A 16,441-nucleotide genomic window follows, 5' to 3' on the forward strand; every position below is an offset into this window, starting at 1 on the left:
TTAAGGAAGTTTCGTTTCAACAAACTAATCATGACCTAGGGAAAAAGGATGACTGAAAGATATATGTATGTTCTGAATGTATGGTGTGGCCACACTGGTATATATGAAATGTGATTATGAATACATGAGTGTGAACTGCTTAAATTGCCTTGGATATGATCAAAAGGATACTTAAATCCCTTCAAATATAGTTAAAAACCTACCTAAATTACTTTGGATTTAGCCAAAAGAAACATATACCCAGTCGGTTAATGTCTGGATTAAAAGTTAAAAGATTTAAGCCTTCAGAGACAGTTAATTTAAAAAAAAAAGGTTTTTCAGGGAACTGCCACTTTGTCAGGCCCCACCCCCAAAGGTGTCTGTGTAGATGCAAATTAGGCCTTGTCAGCTCAGATGCAATGAGGCCTTGTCAGCTAGTGAGAGCTCTACCGGTTAGATTGAAAAAGACTGCTCACAGACGTTAAATAATTTTCAAAACTCATTTGGGACATAGTATAGTTTACAATCCTTGCATGATTCTCAGAAGTTTTGGGGGAATACTTAATGGTTATGTCCTTTTTAAAGGGCATCTACTAGTAATTTAGATAGAGATCCTAATTCACCTAGGTAGTTCACTAAGGAGGGTAGACAAATCCTTCTACTGTTATAGTCCAGCATCAACAGTTGTTAGCAAATAGTTCAAACAAAATTTTAAAAAATAAAAATGGGGGAGTAATGTCCCCAGTCCCCACATGATTCATAAAGTAATCCGCTCCTCATTTAAAAATTTTTAAAATGTGGATCCCAGTGAGCAATCTGCTTCAGACAGATTCTGGCATGATGGAACTTGAGAGACACGTGCTCAGGTCAAATGGAGACATCCATGCACTAGACAGTGAAGAAGACCTGATTCTGCCCTAATTTGGGTCAAAGGTGTATTTGTGTTTTCTTGCAGGAAAAGAATAAAGCTCGGTGGCTGTCAGAACATTTGGTGAGATGCATGGGGCAGAAAAAAACTGGAGCTGAGACCATGAGAGCCTGCCCAAGCCAGTTTGAGATCTCCTAAATCAGTGTTCCTGACCCTTGATGTCATCGAATCTACAGCCCGAGATAGAAAGAAAACAGTCGGTTCAAGATTTCCAGTTTCTCAACAGGCCTGCTGCATCAACCTTGTGGACCTGTGAGTTTTCATCCCGAGGCCAACAAAGAACTGGAAGATTAGCAGTTTGCCCTTGACACATCTTGAAACAACAGAATTCATTTTCCTAGTTTTCACTTTGGGGGAAAAATGATCCATTTAAAACATCTGGACACCAGTATGGATCTGCAAATTGATGCTCTGTGGATAGTGCAACAAGCCTCTTGTTCACATTTTTATCATGAGTGCATCTAATGTATCTATGCAAGTGTGCCTTCTAAATGCTTTCCTGAATGGATCTTGGAATGATTTTAAACTTTATCACCGTTTTGGCCATCAAATTTTAACTGTAAATCATAAGCAGGTTACCCTTGTAACAGGGGAAAGCTGGTAGAATGCTATGGCCCAGATCGGGGGATGGGTGCAGTGATGGGGAGGTGCTATGTCAATGGGGGTCCTGGGATTGGTGGCAGTGTTGGTAGGCATTTTGGCTTTATGCTGAGTTCAAACATGCCTTATTCCATAGGCAACAGATCCATCACGAAGTATTCCTCATCTTAACCAATGGCAATCACAGTAGCCATGAAGTCTGATTACAGATGATTTAAGGATGAAGTTCTCTGATGACGGACAACCTGTGGGGAAGATGGATATCCAAGGATGGATAAGGGAAGGTGACACTACTTGACCTAAGACAGGAGTGCCTCATTAGAAAATAAAAAGGGGGAATTGTGGGAAGAACGGACCTTGGCCACAGGCCCAATTCCCCATCAGCCCAGGAGCAGGCAGCTGTAACTGACCGAAGAGAAAACATGTTTATTAAAAATCCGGTGCCCATAAGAAATGTTTACTGGAACAATAAGTTCCTGATAAGGGCTTGCTCACGGGAATACCCTGACTTTGATCTTTCCAATGGCTAACCACCTCTTCCTGAACCCCTGCCACCACCGACTCTGGTGTCAGAGGCATATAACCAGCCAGGGTAAGAATAAAGTGAAGCTTTCTTGGGGCCTTCTTCAAGCTTTCTTTGCACCACCAATTGGTCTCTGTGTCATCAATACAGACACCCTCTGCACATTCTTGGCCAGGCTGTGCAGCGGGGTACGGCACTGGGCATTCATAAATAAGAAGTCTCCATATATTTATTTGGGAGATGGATGGTAGGCCATAAAAGAGTAAAAAAAGCCAACTACAGTATGCCTTACTAATGTGGAAAACAAATTTCCATGAAGGGCCTGAGAAAGCTGAGTGTCTCTATCTCCCTGAACAATCAGCAGCCTCTAGAGGCTCAAGCACCACACATCAATTGGAAGAAGAGGTGAGTGACTGATCTGACAGTTAAACAGCCCCAATACCAAGGCCTTAAGCCCCATGGAAATTTTGTGACCCTTCCTCACCCAGCTCAGCCCCAGAAGCCAGGGAACAGTTAATTCTCTGAAGGCAGGCCACTCCATTACTGCCACTACCGCCATCTATTGGACCCTGTAAACTACAAGGGCCACTCTTCTGCCCAAACCCAATGAACCCATCATTCTCTCCCTGGCCAACCATCATCTGCAAAATCAGCAGCCCTAGAGGCACAAGCATTTCTGTACCACTTGGTTGAAGAACACCTAGCGGCAGAAGCACCACCTGCATCAATTGGGAGAAGCTGAGATTCCCTGTGAGCAGCCCTCCCCAGCAACATCAGCAGATTCTGTAGGCCCAAGTGCCATCTGCTGGAAGAGCAGACAAGGCAAAACCAACAGCAGTTGGAAGAACAGCATCTACAGGCACAGTCACAACCAACACCAGTAGGAAGAACAAACCACATAGGCACAAGTAAAGGCCATGCCAGGAAGGAGAACTGTACAACCCAATGTATCTAGGCACCCAAACCCCGACAAAAGTCAGCTAAGACAACCCTACTCAACTTGACAATCAGGCGATCACCAGAACCTAATTGAGGCCAATAAAACATAAAAGGAAACAAAAATAAAGCAACAAAGGACCTATCCGACAAAACATCACAAGAATCAACACCTGTTCCTGTAATTATCCCAAACCCAGATTGGTAAAGGGCAGTGTAAGAATACATTCAACAACATAAAGGGCAAAATAACATCATCAGAACCCAATGGTTCTACAAAAGCAAGACCTGAAAACCTGTACTCCACAAAATTCGAAAATTTAAAGGAAATGGATGACTTCCTGAACAGCTATCAATTGCCAAAACTAAATCAAGAACAGATAAGCAATTTAAATAGACCTATAACCCCTATGGAAATAGAAGCTGTCATCAAAAGTCTCCCAACCAAAAAAAGCCCAGGTCCAGATGGCCTCAGTGCAGAATTCTACCAGAAATTCAAAGAACAGCTTATACTAATTCTTCTCAAAGTGTTCCACACAATAGAAGCAGAAGGGTCTTTGCCAAACTCTTTCTATGAGGCTTCAATAACCTTGATCCCCAAGCCACACACAGACACAACTAAGAAAGAGAACTTCAGACCAATATCCCTCATGAACATTGATGCAAAAATACTCAATAAAATACTGGCAAATCGGATCCCAGTACACATCAAAACAATCATTCACCACGATCAAGTAGGTTTCATCCCAGGAATGCAGGGATGGTTCAACATACGAAAATCCATCAACGTAATCCACCATATAAACAAGCTGAAAAACAAAAATCACATGATCATCTCACTAGATGCTGAAAAAGCCTTTGACAAAATCCAACACCCCTTCATGATAAAGGACTTGGAGAGATCTGGGATAACAGGGACATACTTAAACATAATAAAAGCTATATACAGTAAACCAACAGCCAACATCAAACTAAATGGACAGAAACTCAACGCAATTCCTCTAAAATCAGGAACAAAACAAGGCTGTCCACTCTATCCATACCTTTTCAACATGGTACTTGAAGTTCTAGCTACTGCCATACGACAACAAAGGGGGATCAAGGGGATACAAATTGGGAAGGAAGAGGTCAAACTTTCACTGTTTGCAGACGATGTGATAGTTTACATCAATGACCCAAAGAACTCTACCAGGGAACTCTTACAGCTGATTAACACCTTCAGCAAAGTGGCAGGCTACAAGATCAACTCAAGAAAATCAGTAGCCCTACTATATACAGATGATAAAAGGGCTGAAAGAGAAATCAGAGAAACATCACCCTTTACAATTGCCACAAACAACATAAAATACCTTGGGGTAATGCTAACCAAACAAGTGAAAGACCTGTATCGTAAGAACTTTGAATCTTTAAAGAAAGAAATTAAAGAAGCCCTCAGAAAATGGAAAGATCTCCCATGCTCTTGGATAGGTAGGATCAATGTAGTAAAAATGGCAATCCTGCCAAAAGCAATCTACAGATTCAATGCAATCCCCATTAAAATCCCAGCACAGTTCTTCACAGACCTTGAAAGAACAATAATCAATTTTGTATGGAAAAACAAAAGACCCAGGATAGCCAAAACAACCCTGTTCAACAAGGCAACGTCCGGAGGCATCACCATCCCTGACCTCAAGCTCTATTATAGAGCTATAGTCCTGAAAACAGCTTGGTATTGGCACAAAAATAGACAGGTAGACCAATGGAATCAAATTGAAAATCCGGGTATTAACCCACACACGTACGAACATATGATCTTTGACAAAGAAAATAAAAATATACAATGGAATAAAGAAAGCATCTTCAACAAATGGTGCTGGCATAATTGGAGACTGGCATGTAGAAGAATGCAGATCGATCCATGTCTATCGCCATGCACAAAACTTAAGTCCAAATGGATCAAAGACCTCAACATAAATCCAGCCACACTGAACCTCTTAGAAGAGAAAGTGGGTGGTACCCTTGAACGAATTGGTACAGGAGACAGCTTCCTGAACATAACACCAGTAGCATAGGCAGTAAGATCAACAATTAATAAATGGGACCTACTGAAACTGAGAAGCTTCTGTAAGGCAAAGGACACAGTCAGCAAGACAAAAAGGCAGCCCACAGAATGGGAAAAAATATTCACTAATCCCACATCTGACAGAGGGTTGATCTCCAAAATTTACAAAGAACTCAAGAAGCAAGTCTCCAAAACACCAAAGGACCCTATTAAAAAGTGGGCTGCAGAACTAAATAGAGAGTTTTCAATAGAGGAGTCTAAAATGGCTGAGAGGCACTTGAGAAAGTGCTCAACATCCTTAGCCATCCGGGAAATGCAAATCAAAACAACTCTGAGATACCATCTCACCCCTGTCAGAATGGCTAAAATCAAAAACACCAATGACAACTTATGCTGGAGAGGATGTGGTGAAAGGGGGACACTCCTCCATTGCTGGTGGGAGTGCCAACTGGTTCAGCCACTTTGGAAAGCAGTGTGGAGATTCCTCAGAAAAATGGGAATAAACCTACCACAAGACCCAGCAACTCCACTCTTAGGCATATATCCAAAAGATGCCCATTCATACAACAAAGATGTCTGTTCCACTATGTTCATAGCAGCTTTATTTGTAATTGCCAGAACGTGGAAGCAACCTAGATGTCCCTCAACTGAAGAGTGGATAGAGAAAATGTGGTACATCTACACAATGGAGTACTATTCAGAAGAAAAAAATAATGGAATCATGAGATTCGCAGGCAAATGGATTACACTAGAAGAAACCATCCTGAGTGAGGTAACCCAGTCACAAAAAGAGAAACATGGCATGTACTCTCTCATATATGGATTTTAGACATAGATCTGGGGAGTGCCAGCCTACAATCCTATGGCCAGAGAGTCTGGGAAACAGAAACTTTATTTAGTGGCTGATCGAGGAAGAGGCAGACTCCCTTGGTTAAGTACTGAGCTGAACTCAAGAAAGCCAGTAACAGAGAGGGAGGACTGATGATCAAAGGGATTAAGACTGGGCTGGTTTAACCCCCAGAAACAGCTGACCAGACAAAGGTTAACTCTTGAATCCCAGGCATTAGCCTGGGAAGCCAGCATGGGACTGATCAAGACCCCCTGAATCTGGGTGTCAGTGAAGAGGCCTAGGGAATCTACTGAGCCTTGGGCAGCAGATCAGTACCCATCCCAAGTATACACACGGACTTTGGACTCCCATAGAACAATGTGAGGTGCACTCTCACCCTGAACTCTTGGGGAAGGGTCTAGGCCCTGCCCTATATGAAATGACACACTATGCACACCCCCATGGAGGGCCTCACCCTCTCTGGAGAAATGAGGGGATAACGGGGGGGGGAGGGCACGGGAGGAAGGGAGGGAATGGGAGAGGGACCTGGAACTGACTTGTGAAGCAACCTTGTTTCTTATCTAAATTTAAACTGGAAAATAAAATTAAAAAAAAAAAAGACCTGAACATCCCAACACTGATAAAGCAGAAGACAACTGGCCTTAAAAATAACTTTATGAAGATGATAAGGCACCTAAAATGGAGATGAAAAAATCACCTTAAAGAAATTGAAGACAAGACAAACAAAACATTTGGAGAAATCAATAAATCCCTTAGTGAAAGCCAAGACTGCCAAGAAAAAACAATCAAAATTGTGAAGGAAAAAGTTCATGACTTGAAAATTGAAGTAGAGGAAACACAAACCAAAGAAATTAAAAAATGGAAAATCAGGGCAAACTACAGATGCAAACACAACCAATAGAATACAAGGGATGGAAGACACAATCTCAGGCACTGGAGATATGATAGAGAAAATAGATTCATCTGTCAAAGAAATGCTAAATCCAACAAATTCTTAACACAAGAAAGGACCAAACCTAAAAATAATATGAATAGAAGGAGAAGAATACCGGCTCAAAGGTACAGAAATATCCATTCTCCACATATATATGCAATATACTACTCAAATATCCAGTTAGAACAATAAGACAACAAAAGCAGATAAAATGGATACAAATTGGAAAGAAAAGAGTAAAACTTTTGATATTTGCAGATGATATAGTATACATAAATGACCCCAAAATTGTATCAGTGAAATCCTACAAGTGATAAACACCTTCAATAATTTCAGGAATACAAGATTAACTCAAAAAAATCAGTAGGCTGCCTATAAAAATAATAAATGGGCTGAGAAAGAAATCAGGGAAACAAGACCCTTTATAATATCTACAAGTAATGTAAAATATCTTGGGTTAATTCTAACCAAACAAATGAAAGACCTGTATGACATGAACCTTAAGTCTTTGAAGAAAGAAACTGAAGAGGATATCAGAAAATTGAAAGCTCTCACATACTCTTAGATAGAAAGGGTTAACATGGTATAAATGTCTAACTTACCAAATACAATCTACCAATTCAGTGCAATCCTCATCAAAATCCCAACACAATTCTTCACAGACCTTGAAAGAACAATGATAACCTTCTATGGGAAAACAAAAAGACCATGGTAGCCAAAACAGTTCTGTATAATAAAGGAACTTCCAAAGATATCACCATCTCTGATCTCTAACTCTACTATAGAGATACAGTAATAAAAACAGCTTGGATTGCCGTAAAAATAGACACTGGATCAATGCAATTGAATCAAAGACCCTGACATAAATTCACACACTTGTGAACATCTGATTTTTGACAAAGAAGCCAAAATTGTATAGTGAAAAAAAGAAAGCATCTTCAAAAAATGGTGCTAGCATAAACGTATCACATATGTAGAAGAATTCAAATGGATCCATATCTATCACCCTGCACAAAACTCAAATCCAAATGGATTAAAGACCTCAGTATAATTCCATTTACACTGAACCTGACAGAAGCAAAAGTAAAGTACCATTGAATGCATTGGCACAGAAGACTACTCCCTGAACACTTCAGTAGCACAGACTCTGAGAAACTGACAGTTTATAAATGGGACCTCCTGAAACTGAAAATATTCTGTAAGGCAAGGGGCATTGTGAATGAGACAAATCTCCAGCCTACAGAATGATAAAAGGTTTTAAGCAACCCCTTATCTGACAGGTGATTTCCAAAATGTATAAAGAACTCAAGAAAGAGCAGAATGACAAATATTACAATTAAGAATGGGGTAGAGATATAAACAGAGAATTCTCAACAGAAGGATCTCAAATGGCCTAAAGATACTAAAGGAATTTCTCAGCATCCTTAGTCATCAGAGAAATCCAACTCAAAAGACTCTAAGATAATATGGCTAAGATACAAGAAAAAAAATCTGATGACAGCTTATGCTAGAGAAGTTGTGGAATAAGCAGAGCACTCCCCCTGCTGGTGTGAGTTCAAATTTTTTCAACCACTTTGGAAATCAGTATATCAGTTTCTCAAAAGAAGAAAAGAAAAGAAAAAGGAACCAATTTACTTCAGTACCAAGCAATTCTAATCTTGGGCATATTCTACTCTTGGGCATATTCTCAAAGGATGCTCCATCATACCACAAGGACACTTGCTGAACTATGTTCTTAGCAGTATGATTAATTATAGCCAGAACTTGAAAACAACTAGATCTCCCTCAACCAAAGAATCGATAAAGACAACCTGGTACATTTACACAATGCCACATCATGTGATTTGCAGGCACATCCCAAGTGATGTAGCACAGACCTAGAAAGATAAACATTGTGTGTACTCACTTATAAGTGGATACTGGATATAAATCACATGATAACAAGGCTACAATCTACAGCCTTAGAGAAGCTAGATAACAAGGAGGACCCTTAGAGGGACACAGGTATCACACTGAGAAAGTGAAATAGATTAGATAACCTGGGTAAACTGGGAGCAGGGGGTAGAGGAGGAGGGTTGGTGGATGGAAACTTAAGCTATGGATGCTTGAGATAGGGGAGGGATAATAATGGAGAGCAATCTTGATATCTTGATAAAGGGGGGTGTTATAGGGCTAGAGAGGAACCTGGTGCCAGGGAAACTCACTGGAATCCACAAGGATGAACCCAGCTAAGACTCTAGCATTAGTGGAGAGGGTTTTGAAACTTGCCTTCTCCTATAATCATATTGGTGGCTAACCTAATTATAATCATAGAACCTTCATCCAGTAACTGATGGAAGTAGATGTAGAGATCCACAGTAAAATACAGGGCTGAGCACCAGGAGTCCAGTTGAAGAAAAAGAGGAGGGATTATATGAGCATGGGGTCAAGGTCATGATGTGGAAACCAACAGAGAGAGCTGACCAGAGTTAGTGGGAGATCATAGACTTTGCACTGAAATTTGTGGTCCCACATGGGAATGACCTAAGCCCTCTGCATGAGGGTGATAGTGAGCATCTTGGTCTCTTTGTGTTCCCTCATTGTGTGACCAGTGTCTACTCTTGGCACATGAGTTGGCTTTTTGGAGTGGTGGGATGCCTCACTCAGCCTTTATGCAGCAGGAAGGTGCTTAGTCCTGTCTCAACTTGGCATGCCATGCTTTGTTGACTCCCATGGGAGACCTTATCCTTTCTGAGGAGTGGATAGGGTGGTGGAAGGGAGGTGGAGGGATGTGACAGGATTAGAGAGGGAGGGGAACTGTGGCTAATGTATAAATTAAATTTAAAATTATTAAATAAAAGAAGAGCATAAAATACATCCCTTGGAACCAATGATCTGTGTACTTAAGAGTAGACTGCCCTCACTACCATGTGGGCAGAGAGAATGAATGATACACAGACCAGAGGTTGGGCAGTGAGTGCAGTTGGAGCTCCTTCACTAGTGTCCTGTCCATTGAGTCTCAAGATAAATGTCCTGAGACTTTGAAATATTGGGTTACAATTATTCTCCTGAGGATGCCTATCTTCTGGATAAACATTGTTTCAAGTTTAGTACTGGGGTTCCCAGGAAAAATTTTGATCCTTGTGTAGATCTCTCCTACAGTAGGTGGAATTAGCAGCCCCTGAGACCACAGTGAACAGGATGACAGGCTCTGCATCCCAACTGTGTGAGGGCATCAGGGAAGTTCAAGGTTTACTTTTTGAGCATGTCTGATGGAGCCCTAGACATGCTATTGCAGTTTTCCCAGTGATCTCCTGGTGGGGATATCAGGATACACACTCAGTAATCAGAAAAGCATTTCCCTCAGCCATGAGTTTCCCTTGCGACTGATTTTCATCCTGAAGTCTACTAACCCCAAGTACCTACCAAGACCCTTTTCTGTTTTATTTGTCTGAAAAAGAGTCTCTGCCTGGGGAACCATAGAGTTACCCCACTTATGGCATCTATTATAGGGGAAGACAGGATTACTGCAGGACAATCACGTAGGCAAAGGGCAACGGTTACCCAGGAAGATCACAGAGGATGTGGGGACACACAACACACAGCTCAGCCAACACCCGATGCTGGGAGATTGCTGCACTGGCTGTTTTGGATGTCAACTTGATGCAAGCTAGGGTCATCAGAGAGACAGGAGCCTTAATTGAATAAAAGCCCCCATGTGATAAAGCTGTAAAGCATTTTATTAATTAGTGATCAGTGGGGGAGTGTCCAGACCATGGCAGGTGGTGTCATCCCTAGACTGGTGGTCCTGGGTTCTGTAAGAAAGAAGGCCCAGCAAGCTAAGGGAAGCAAGCCAGTAAGTAGCACTCCTTCATAGCCTCAGGCTCCAGGATCCTGCCCCATTTGGGTTCCTGTCCTGACTTCCTTCAGTGATGAACATTAATGTGGAAGTCTAAACCAAATAAATTGGTTGCTCCCCAATTTGCTTTTTGGTGTCTCTTTCTTCACAGCAAAAGAAACTCTAACTAATATAGTTACCTTGAAATCCTCCATAGGAAGAGGGTGCCCACTGTTTTTTCCAGGACACAAAGGTTACTCTTTCCCAACACTGAGGATGTGAAACTCCTGACACAACTGCTCCTGGGCCTCCCACTTGGATAAGATCTTTGAATGGTGACACTAGTGATAAATAATTGATATTCATCTCTATTTATCACTCAGGTGGTCCCTTTCCAACATTTACAGACATCTCTCTTACCTTCTTCTGTGTGTGTGTGGGGGGGTTAATTCTCACTTTCCCAGAGCACTGAGAACACAGGGCAGACTGGATACTCAGCTGTGTCTCTGTGTCAAAAGGACACATAGGTAGGATACAGGCTCCTTTTTGGCTGACAGATCCAAGACCAAGACACAGTAGATGTCAGCCCTGGGATGAGCCTTTGTTCTCTGAGGGCATGGGGATGATTATCAGCATTATTACTTATTGTGTTGCTTGAAGGAGAAACATAAAGAGAGAAAAGTTGAAGGAAGTGTGGGGCAGTACAGCTATTGGAAGAGACAGAGAGCAGTGCCTGGGAAACAGACCTTACCCCCAGGGCCCATTGAATTCTGGGAAGTTCTCAAGGATGAAAAACTGCTCATCTCCGAAGGAGGAAGGACAGAAGATCCTGGGGCCTGCATTGGAGCTGAAGTTCTCCTCATAGGGAGGACGACACAGTGAGAGGAGAGATGGAGGAGTACTCTGTGATTTTGTGCCAGGGGTGCACCCCTTGGCAGGGGCTCCTGCTCACAGGTAAGTGTGCCCACTCTCTGACTGTGTAGGGGAGGGAAATTCAGGGGCAGGCTGGAGTCTCCTAAAGATGGAAGAAGCCCCAGAGGAGACTCATGGATTCTGTTTGCAGTTATGAGGCAAAACGTAGTGTGACAGACAGAGGCTCAGCAGTCTGAAGCTCTCAGTGAATAGAGAAAAATCTCAAATGCTCCCCATTCAAAGACACTTATAATGGCTGCAATATTCTGAAGTCTGATGTTCCCAACCATGACAGTATGACCCTCCAAACAGAAATAAAACAGACCCCTGAGAGGAGCTGTGACCAAGTTCAGTCCTCTGCTCCCATAGGGTAGATGGAGAGAATAGAGTCCTGCAGGTTCTTCTCTGCCCTCCACACAGGTGCTGTGGTGTGTACCCACATATGCTCATACTGAGACAGGTGCCTTCAGAGGCAGACACATATAGTGCATAAGCAAATGTAAAAAAATAATCACACTTGAGTGTAATAATTGTTATTTGCTCCAAACCTGAGAACTATGTAGATAAACTCATTTTCCTTCCTTCCTTTTTTTCTTCCTTCCTTTCTTCCTCTATCCACTGGTGCCTGAATATTTTTCCAAAGGGGTCACACTAATCCCTGTCCTCACAAATCCCTGCTTCAAGTGGACCTGGCATCAGAGCATCCAGAGGATTGACTGGAAGCACATAAGGAATTGAGAAAAAAATTCAGAGTGATAATCCTCTGGAAGAGGAAGTCACAGAGGCATTGCTCCTCATACCAAATATACTACGTGAAGAGGGACATGGGGACACTCAAAAACCGAGTAAAGAATTCCACAGAGGGGAAATAATAGGCTCTGAGAGATTGGAGGTCATGTTTCTCACCTCCATTAAGGATGGTGGACACATCCCTACCCACACACTTGCTGAGTATTTGCTGTCTTGTCTCTGTTCCCTTCTAGCTTCCCTTTTAACCTGCTGGCACCTGACCACCACTGCCCAAGTCAGCATTGAGTCAGTGCCACCCCAAGTGATTGAAGGAGAAAATGTTCTACTACAGGTTCATAATCTACCAGAGAATCTTCTAGCCTTTGTCTGGCAAAAAGGGGTGAATGAGATGAACCTTGGAATTGCACTATATTCACTGGCTGAGAATGAAAGTATGACAGGGCCCTCACACAGTGGCAGAGAGACAGTGTACAGCAATGGATCCCTGCAGATCCGCAATGTCACCCAGAAGGACACAGGATTCTACACCTTCCGAACCATGAATCGACATGAAAAAGTATTGTCAGTGACAACCACATACCTTCATGTGCACAGTAAGTGATCCTTTGTGAACTCTGGGTGGGGTTCATTCCATTGAACACACACGGAGAAATGTCAACCTAGCCTGTGTCTATCTCTCCTCTGCATGTGTCCCCATGTTGGGTTTGAGCATTCAGTACAGGACACACATGACAAGGAATAACTGGAGTGGATGAAAATTCTTCTTTTAATGTCACCTTGAATACAGGTGGATTCGTGGTAGGGAACTCTTCCAAGGATATCAGTCTCTATCTAGACTCCTAGGGTTCCCACAGAAATGTGTCCCTGAGAAAGACTGAGTGATGACTACAGTGAGAATGGATCTGTCCCCTACCCCATGTAGCACTCAGCTAGTCCTTTTGAAGCCTAACAGGCATCTTTGTCACTTTCCACCTAAGAGGATATTCTATCTTTTTAGAGCACTGATGAAACAGGGTTGACTGGGTGCCCAGCTGGTTTTCTGTGTCCCACAGGGAGTACAGAGGCTTCCCTTTGGTGATGACAGCCCCAGGGCCAGGACAGAGTAGAGGACAGTCCCAGGGTGAACTTCTGTTCTCTCAGGATATGGGGAAGCTCATCAGCCCTTTTGATCACTGTATGGTCTGGAGGAGTGGAGCATAAAGGGAGAAGTGGAGAGGGATATGTGGAGGCACTGAGAGTAAGGGGGCAGAGCAGTGTTTGGAACAGGGAACCCCCACAGTCACATGGAGATGCTCCTTCCTGGAAGGAGTCTCAGCTCAGATGGGGGAAGGATAGCAGAGTTGGGGAGCAGATGTGCCACAGAAGGTGGATGATCAGACTACAGAGACTGAGGGTGCAGCATTGTATCCCTCTGCAATGGATTTCTGACTCTCAGAGACACCTGCTCACTGATGAGGACACCATGAGTTGACAATGTATGAGAGAAGAGGACTGATCTACAGTTTGCTGCCTCCTAACAGGGACAAAGACTTAGAAGAGATGAAGAAGACACAGGGTAGGCCAGAGATTCAGCAGCAGGGAACTCATTCTTGGTGAATCTGAAAAAGTAATAGGGGTGGAGGGGTAGTTCTCATTAGTATGTCCACAATAGTCTTAAGACTGATGTTGTAGGCTTATCTTCCCAGAGGAAAGGCTCAAGGTGGTATAGATCAGGGATGTAGCTCAGTAGATATAAGCATTTGCAGAGATTAATGAACAGAAGTCCTCTGACGTCCACCTAGGCACCGTGTCCCACACCCACATCCACACCCTGAGACACACACAAATGAGCATAAATGAGCATAAAAATCAAAGTTAGCTAGTAACAAGCTCCATCCTCTGATCTTCAGACAAGCTTTATAAGCTTTATTTGTATAATCGAGATATCACAACATTTTCCAGGCACCATTTCTTTAAAAAATACAAGACAAACCCAGGTTCTCACAATGACCTAGTCCCAGTGTGCTAAAAGTAAAGAAAGTGTAGGGGGTGAAGTCAGGTGTTGACTGGAACCACAAGAATAAAGAACATAGACAACAAAAAGTCATCCAGTCAGGTGTTATGTTCTAGAGGGAAAAAAAGCCAGGAAGTCATCCCCCCAACACCAATCTACACTGAATGTGAGCAGGGATCTGAGTATAGTGAACCAGGGTCATATTTACACCTGAGCAGAGGGAGCCATACATAGTAAATGACAAGTGCAGGGACACTGAGGACATAGAAGTCAGTAAATGACAGGAAGACATCCACTTGCATACCTAAGCTAAGCTATGGGCACACCTGCTCATTACACAGAGCTCTAGCTTAGCTAAATACGAAAGTCCAACTACTGATCAAGCTCTGTCTTCCCTTCTAGCCTCCAATTGTGGGCACCCTCCCACCTCTGACAAGCCCACTATTGAATTAGTACCATCCAGCTTTCCAGAAGGAGCAAGTGTTCTTCTAGTGGTTCACAACCTCCCGAAGAATCTTCGAGCCTTTTTCTGGTACAAAAAAGCGGTTGTGTTCAAGAACTTTGAGGTTGCCCGGCATGTAATATCCACAAATTCAACTGTATTGGGCCCTGCACACAGTGGTAGAGAGACAGTGTACAGTAATGGATCCCTGCTGCTGCAGAATGTTACCTGGAGTGACACTGGATTCTATACCCTACGTACTCTGAGTACAGATCTGAAAACTGAATTAGCACATGTGAAACTCCAGTTGGACAGTAAGTGATTATTGTGATCATTCAGTCCTGGGTTGTGTGTAAACACACAGGACTCTCTTGCCTGAACTGTTCATGCCTTCATTCTGTACCGTGTCCCGTGTTGGTGTTTGAGCATTTAGTGCAGGACACACATACTAGAGACAAATAGCCATAGATCAGACTCTTGCCTTGAGTGAACTCTCAGAGGTGTGTGTGTGTGTGAGTGTGTGTGTGTGTGTGTGTGTGTGTGTATGATGGGAAGGGTAAGTCAGTGCAAGTGCATTAGACTCAGTCTCATCTTTGGTGTCCTTGCCATAAACATGGTATTGAGAATGGCTCTGTTGGCATCAGGCATATTTTGGAATCTTCAGAGAAAGGTGAGCACCTCTCTCCCAGGCTTGATTACAAGTGAACTTGGGGAGTATTTTCTGAGGTTTGGACTCTTACATCCTTATGTAGCTGAGAGGGAAACAGCAGCTTTGGGGTATCCATATTTCACAGCATGTGAAACCAACTAGTGCACTGATTTGAGAACCACATTCAAGTTAGGTCACCTGGACATCTCCTTCTGAGACTCAGCATGGAGGGCAGAGCTAGACAGATGCCCAGACTACCAGCCAACTCTTTTGATGGGCTTATGATAATTCAAAGGAAGATCAGTGTCCCCAAGGTGAAGTACAGAGTGCATAGGTTCACTTTGTATGTGCTTGTCCTCTGGAATCCACCCAAGGGAATTGCCTCATGGATCCAAATAGTCTTTATGTCTTCTAGATATGAGCATCTGTCATCCTATTGATCATCTGGGGGTGATATTAGCTCACAGTCAAACCCTGAGATGCTTGTTTCCTAGAGAAGATGAAAGAAACATATGTGACTTACATTTCTGTCCCAATAGACCTGGAGGTCCCTCCCACAGGACATTATGACCTATTGGTGCTTCCTTTGTCTGAGAAAAGTACTATGCTAGGGTACCATGTTCACCCTTCTTCCTTCTAGCAAAGGATAGAGTTGTCCCTAAAATGTCAGTGTGAACATGGACAAACCTGAACCATACCTCAGCCAACAAAAGAATTTAGGTTTCTATTTGAAACCCTCAACAGCAGAGTAAGACCACACTTTTCCAGGACACAGGTGACATTCTCAACAGACAGGACATGGATCTCCTGATTCCACTCTTCCTGGATGTCTGTCCTGGATCTGACCTTGAAAGGTCTCCCTAGTGTCCTTCTCCTGACATCACTCAGGTGGTGCCTTTCCAGCTGTCACAGATATCTGTCACCTTCTGGATGTGAGCAAATTCTACCTTACCAGAGCACTGAGGATACAAGGACAACTGGGTTCATGGCAGAGTTTCCGTGTCCCAGAGAATGCATAGGGATGAGAGAGTCTCTCCTTCTTTGGTGCTGCAGATCCAAGGTCAGGACTCAGCAAAGGTCAGCCCTG

The 16,441-nt window shown here is 43.0% G+C and overlaps 1 protein-coding gene across 1 annotated transcript in view; it reads left to right on the forward strand.

Annotated features, from left to right (window-relative positions):
• Window positions 1-16,441, forward strand: part of LOC101839860 (carcinoembryonic antigen-related cell adhesion molecule 3-like) — a 143,697-nt gene that overhangs the window by 47,606 nt on the left and 79,650 nt on the right. Inside the window, 2 exon segments of the mRNA XM_040735437.1 lie at window positions 12,504-12,863; window positions 14,666-15,019. Coding sequence (XP_040591371.1) covers window positions 12,504-12,863; window positions 14,666-15,019 — 714 coding nt within the window.

Source organism: Mesocricetus auratus, unplaced genomic scaffold, assembly GCF_017639785.1.
Source record: "Mesocricetus auratus isolate SY011 unplaced genomic scaffold, BCM_Maur_2.0 Super-Scaffold_100046, whole genome shotgun sequence".
Classification (NCBI taxonomy): Eukaryota; Metazoa; Chordata; class Mammalia; order Rodentia; family Cricetidae; genus Mesocricetus; species Mesocricetus auratus.